The sequence below is a fragment of the Triticum urartu genome, chromosome 3 (assembly GCF_003073215.2).
Source record: "Triticum urartu cultivar G1812 chromosome 3, Tu2.1, whole genome shotgun sequence".
NCBI lineage: Eukaryota > Viridiplantae > Streptophyta > Magnoliopsida > Poales > Poaceae > Triticum > Triticum urartu.
In genome coordinates, this window is record NC_053024.1 from 715,373,187 (window position 1) to 715,380,104 (window position 6,918).

Here is a 6,918-nt window from a genome sequence, read left to right on the forward strand (position 1 = left end):
CTCATGAGCACCGAATTTATCAGAATTAATCGGCCTCCGTATGACATGAGCTTGCCCTTCCAGCAATTCAGTTTCTTTTCAAATCGGTCTTCGATGCACTTCCATTCTCTGTTTGTCAGCTTACGGTGGTGGATTGATATACCTAGGTAAGAGAAAGGTAAAGCCCCCAAATCGCACCCAAACAATTGCCGATAAGCCTCTTGTTCATCCTTGGCTCTACCGAAGCAAAACAACTCGCTCTTGTGAAAGTTGATCTTTAACCCGGTCAATTGTTCGAAAAGGCATAACACCAGCTTCATATTTCACGCCTTGGCCAAGTCATGCTTCATAAAGATGATTGTATCATCAGCGTACTGAAGGATGGATACACCTCCATCAACAAGATGAGGTACCAATCCACCTACTTGACCATTCTCCTTAGCCCTTCCTATCAAAATTGCTAACATATCAACCACAATGTTAAACAGGATAGGGGACATCGGATCTCCTTGTCTTAGGCCTTTATGTGTCTGGAAGTAATGACCAATATCGTCATTCACTTTAATTCCAACACCCCCTTTTTGCGTAAACGATTCAACCTGGCGACGCCAGGCTTCATCAAAACCTTTCATACGCAATGCCTGTTGGAGGAATGGCCATTTGATTTTATCGTACGCTTTCTCGAAATCCACCATAAAAACTACTCCATCTAATTTCTTTGAATGGATTTCATGGAGCATTTCATGAAGGACGACCACCCCTTCAAGGATGTTTCTGTCCGACATGAAAGCAGTTTGGGATTGTTGCACTACAGAATGCGCTATCTGTGTGAGCCTATTAGTCCTGACCTTGGTGAAGATTTTGAAACTAACATTGAGAAGGCAGATCAGCCTGAACTGCTCTATTCTCACAGCATCCGTTTTCTTAGGAAGAAGTGTGATTGTTCCAAAATTCAAGTGAAATAAGTGAAGCTGTCCAGAGAACAGATCACGAAACATAGGTAACAAATCCCCCATAATAATGTGCCAGCACTTTTTGTAGAACTCGACCGAGAATCCATCCGGTCCGGGAGCCTTATTGTTTTTCATCTATGCAATAGCATAAAACACCTCCTTCTCTGAGAACGGGGCAACCAGAATATCATTATCAGCAGCCGATAGTTGAGGCACATCCTTAGTCCTGGACTCATCGAGGGACACACAACTATCCTCCGGAGGTCCAAATAACTGCTTGTAATACTCGGTTATATAAGTTTTTTGGTTGTCCTATCCTAAAATAGTTCCTTCATCTTGTTCAAGATGAAAGATCCTCTTCTTTATGTGCTTACCATGAGCAATCAAGTGAAAAAATTGAGTATTCGTGTCCCCTTGGACCACTTTGTGGACCTTAGCCTGCAATGCCCACTTCAATTCTTCCTCGCGGAGAAGTTCTTGCAACCTCTTCTCCGCCTCAGTTTTAACCTGAAGCTCTGCTGGCTGCAAAATCGTGGATTCAGCCTTTAAGTCTAGGGTCTGAATAAGAGAAAGGAGTCTGTCTTTTTCAATCTTATACACCCCACTAAGGTGCTTAGCCCACCCCCGTAGGAAACTTCTCAAATACCTAATCTTATTCTACCAACGCTCGACAGAAGTCCTACCTCCTGCACCCTTAGCCCATTCCCTGGCAATCAGATCCAAGAAACCTTCGCGTTCGAACCAGGCCATCTCGAAGGAAAAGGTATTTTTGTTTCCCACGTGGTTCGGCTCCCCTGAGTCCACGAACAAGGGTGTGTGATCGGATATTCCACGCGAGAGGGCTTGTACCGTTACGAGAGGGAACTTCTGTTCCCACTCAACGCTCGCGAGAACTCGATCAAGCTTTTCATATGTCGGGTTTGGCATAGCATTAGCCCAGGTAAACTTTCTACCAGAAAGCTCTATCTCCCTCGGATCCAAGCTTTCAATAATGGTATTGAGCATAAACGACCACCTGCAATATGTTTTCTTATTTCAAACTTCAAAAAATCAAATGGGGGGACCCAAAAATTGAACTTAAAAAAGACAATAAAATTAACGCAGAGCACAAGTGAAGGCATCAGCTTATAACCTCAACACCTAATGCTACAAGAAATAGTGAGGTGGGGTATAACGAAAGCTAGCTTTACTAAGAGACATCAACCCCTCACCTATGATGTACACGTACTATGGTCCAGGGCCGTGGCTGACCTGCCCAGCATCTTCCTAGAGAACCCACCTGTGAGGATCGAATGGAAAGCGGCCGGAATGGTCTACGACGACGGCGAGGCTGAAGCTGATCCCGCCATGGCGCTCTACCTTAAGGTCGTCCGCGTCCAAAGGATCTTGAGTGCCAGGCCGGGGACGCTGTGTGGCGAGTCAGTCAGCCCGGGGAGCCGCTGTCCGAGTGCGGGCTTTCCTTGCGCGGCCGGTTTTACCTGTCGACCCCTGAAGGGGACGTGCTCAGCTATTGGCTCCGGCCGCTGCCTCACTTCAGTTACGTGGCTAGGCAGCAGGCTGGCCGCAGCCGCCGTAACTTCATCATGAGGTCCTTCCTACTGCTGGCCCGTGACGGGATCCGGATGCAGCTCGTGCGTGAGATCCTTGGCGGCGACTTCACGATCGATGATATTCTGGTGGGGGCCTGGATATGGACACGGACGTCGAGGTGTTCTGGGTGAACGTCGTAGAGAACAGCCTTACCCTTGTCCAGCAACAGGACTTGGCCGACTATCGCTGCCCGTGGTTGACCCTCGGCATCGAGTCTCATGACTAGTTTGTTCTCAGCTCTCCCTCACATGCATGACTAGTAATCAGTCAAAGGTTCTGGCCATATGTAAGACATTGCTGTAACCTTTTATCTGTTTGCTGTTGAACAATTTGCTCTCAGTTATTCCAATTTGTTTACAAGTTTTAGTTTGTAATTTTGTCTCGAGCATTTTTATTTTTCCAATTTTTATCTACATATTCTTGTACTTTCAAAATAAAACGATTTAAAGAGGCCACAAAAATGCTCAATGTACCTCTATACACATGACACTCTGCAATATGTTTTCTTATTTCAAACTTCGAAAAATCAAGTGAGGGGACACAAAAATTGAACTTAAAAAAAGACAATAAAATTAACGCAGAGCACATGTGAAGGCATCAGCTTATAACCTCAACACCTAATGTTACATCAAATAGTCAAGTGGGGTATAACGAAAGCTAGCTTTACTAAGAGACATCAACCCCTCACCTATGATGTATACCTACTTCTGAGAGAATGCATAGTGTAGTCCCTCAGCAGTTTCTTCTTCTTATAATTAAAATTTCAATTTTCTAATGTTCAAATTGCCATCTCCTTTTCACTTATACAGTTTCTCTTTACATTAGCAATGCTCCGACCAAGATCATCAGCGGGCTCATTTGATGCCTCTTCTTCATCTTCTTTCTCATTATAGTACCATCGTATTCAGCAAATCCATGACCAGTATAGCTGTCATCCTCTTCTTCATTCTCTTCCATTATAACCCCTCTTTGTCCGTTCTTGGTCCAACAGTTACAACCGGACAAGAAACCGGACGTAAACAGGTGGACGTGAATGACTTTTGAGGAATGTCTACATATCTACATATGAACATACCACTTTATATACAACACGGGCTCCTGTGAGAAATGTCTCGTTACAGTGGGAAGGGAAGGGTACATCGTGGGGTGGGTTTTTTGTGTAGGGACCATGTGTCAGAGATAACATGATGGATAGTCCGGACAAACACATCTCTTTCTCATATATGGTTGGGATTTGTGGGAACCTAGATTGTCGAGACGGTTGAATTTTGGGGAGCCCGCTAGGCGCCCGTTTGATGTACGAACACATACAGACGTATGAGTGAGAAATGAGTTTTGATCTTAACACGACCTTAATCACTGATTTAATCCATTTGTATGCATTGATGCTGGTAGCAACGCACGGGCATTTTACTAGTAGGTCTAGTTACATTCATTTCTCCGACGAAGCAGGATACCGGCGAGTGCCGACGACAGAGGGCACACGAATTTCCTCGGGGAAGGAGAGCAACGGGGGGGGGGGGGGGGGGGGGGGGGGGGGGGGGGGGGGGGGGGGGGGCGAACGGACGATGATGAGAGCCAATATAATGTCTATACGGGCGGACGACACTGTGAAGGCTGGATCGAGCGTGGGGAGGGTCGGGTGTGGGCGGTGTAGGAAGGGTACGGACGGTATGGGTGCGTGGAATGGGAGATACATAGTATGTACGGATGGTGCTTGGCTGGGAAGTCCACAGGGGCCGTGCATGTTGGTCCGAGATGACGACGAGGAAGATCCTTATGCACGTGAAGGTGGGCGGGGAGCTGGAGCGCGGAACTCGCCCGTCGAAGCATGCAGGACATGTTGGTGGGGTGCATTGCACTGCATGCATGTTGATGTTGGTGGGATGCAGGAGATGATGTACAGCGACATCGCGCAGGCCATCCAGGCCAAGGGGATCGACGCCAAACCCAAGGACTACCTCACCTTCTTCTGCCTCGGCAACCGGGAGGCCAAGAAGTCCGGCGAGTACCAGCCGTCGGAGCAGGCCGTGCCCGACAGCCCTCAAGGCGCAGCAGAACCGCCGGTTCATGATCTACGTCCACACCAAGATGATGATCGGTACGTACGTACTGCATGTTGGTAGACACATTTGGGCTGTTCTTGATGGTTTGTGTGTTTGATTGTCAGTGGACGACGAGTACATCATCGTGGTGTCGGTGAACACAACCAGAGGTCCATGGACGGGGCGCGCGACTCGGAGATCGCCATGGGCGGTACCAGCCGGGCCACCTGGCGACAAGCCGGCCGGCGAGGGGGCAGGTGCACGGGTTCAGGATGGCGCTGTGGTACGAGCACCTCGGCATGATGGACGAGGCATTCCAGCGGCCGAAGAGCCTCGAGTGCGTGCACAAGGTAAACGCCATGGCCGAAAGGTACTGGGACCTCTACGCCGGCGACGGCCCCGAGCGCGGCCTCCCCGGCCACCTCCTCACCTACCCCGTCAGCGTCAGCGCGACCTCCCCGGTGGTACGTTGGTCAAAACAAAGAAAGAGAGGAAGGCGGTTTTTGGTTTGAAGGGCTTGGCCGCTGAGCACATGCATGGACGTGCGGCACGCACTTAATTTGTGCGCTGGGAACAACCACATGTACATATTCCAAACATGGACTTTATGTGTTTGAAGCACGTACATGTTTGAAACATGGACTTTGCGTGCTTCCCTGCTCTATCGCTAGCAATAGCATGTAGGCTGGCTCTTAACAAGTACAACTTCTATAGATTGAATTTAGCTTTTATACACGTTCATGTGGAGGAAAGAACAAATAGTAATTTGTTGATAGAAAATGTGGATTACAATAGTCCCTCCGACGAAAAAACAAACAAATGGAAAATTACATCAGGTGCTAAGAACAAGAAACAAAAAGGCATCCTATGCATCTACTACTATAGTTCTCTACTTGCGCTTAACAACACCGACATAAGGAAGCTCTACGGAACCCAAGTAGATTTTGCCATTGCTTCTCTCCATAATCTCGGTGGGCCTCACCTTCTTTGACCCTCTCATCTCCTCGACTATCTTTCCATCGTTACCAACCCTGACAGCGAGACGATGACTATCACGACCAAAGGGCAACTCATTCTTCTCACGGTGCAACGCCACCCAATAGCCTCCTTTGGTGTCGGGCCTCACGTTATCTGGATAGCCGGGAAGGTCGGCAAAAGGCTCCGATGTGCCTGCATTGACCCCTTTGATCCAATGCCTTAGTAGCTTGCATGGTCCGGTAGATGCAACCACGAGGTGGGTGCGGTCGGTGCTGAGCGTGACGCCGTTGGGGTACGTCATGCCTGCCTGGAGCACCGTGACATCGGATGTCCGTGGGTCGTAGCGCATGAGGCGGCCCGTCGAGTCCCCGGTGCGAGTCACCATCTCATGTTGTGACCTTTGATAGTTCATCGAGCTGTCGGTGAAGTAGACCTGACCCGTAACTTGATCGACATCAACACCGTTGGTGAAGCGCAGAGGAAAACCGTCAACCTGGTTGACCAACACGGTGGCCTCCCCGCCACCCGGCGCAACCCGCATCAGCCCCTTGTACGCATCGGCCACATAGAGGTCGCCCGATTTCTGGTTGAACCGTAGGCCGAGCGGGCGGCCGCAGCGGCTCTCCCTGGCAGCCTCAGTCTCCGGGCTGAACTTGGACGACGTGCACGTCCTGCTATCGTAGCCGGGTCCATATGCATAGGTAGTCCATCCTAGCTTTTCGCCGTTCCACTTGAGGATCCGGCCGTCAGAGACACCGCTGTAGGGGCCCTGGCCCTGACCGTCGAAGGCGACGCTCTCCGGGCCGTGGACCGTCCCACGCGGCAGCGGCAGCTGTTGGCTTCGTGAGGCATCGAAGCTAGTGGCGGCTAAGGCCCCGGGCATGAGGAGAAGGACGAGGATGATGAGCGTGACGGTGGTCTTGAGGAGGCGGCTCATGCTGCACCCCATGTTGTTGTCGATCTGCTAGCTTCTCTCGTTGGCTCTTGGATCGATCTGGCCTACTTACGTGTTGTTGGACTCTTGGTTAGTAAGCACCTGCGCTGGATGGCTTGGTTTGATTGATGGAGAGATCCAAGCTGGAGGCTGCTCTTATATAGGATCCATCGAGAACTAGCTGTCCGAGTCGGCGTGTGGTACGAGAGAGATGAGGCCGAATGGGTTTCGATCCTACGTTTTCTTTTTGTAGGAAAACCGTTTCTGCTACGTAACGGACGGAACCAAACCAAACGAGGAAGAGCAAAAAAAAAGGTGGCCGGTGTACGTGCGTGATCGTACAAGCCAGGTTCACGTGTATTGTGTACGGGAGCAGAAGAATCGATCCACCTGCTAGCCTGCTTGCTTCGGAGCTCGTACAGCTTGTTCCATCGGAAAG

General features: G+C 49.8%; 1 protein-coding gene and 1 pseudogene across 1 annotated transcript; one reads left to right on the top strand and one right to left on the bottom strand.

Annotated features, from left to right (window-relative positions):
- The first annotated feature begins 2,240 nt into the window (after positions 1-2,240).
- On the top strand, positions 2,241-5,079 carry LOC125547270 (annotated as a pseudogene).
- A 377-nt stretch (positions 5,080-5,456) lies between these two features.
- Positions 5,457-6,528, bottom strand: LOC125549368 (protein STRICTOSIDINE SYNTHASE-LIKE 10-like). Its single transcript, XM_048712801.1, has one exon. It carries the CDS (start codon positions 6,492-6,494, stop codon positions 5,457-5,459), a length of 1,038 nt encoding a protein of 345 aa, XP_048568758.1. The 5' UTR covers positions 6,495-6,528.
- Positions 6,529-6,918: the final 390 nt, after the last annotated feature.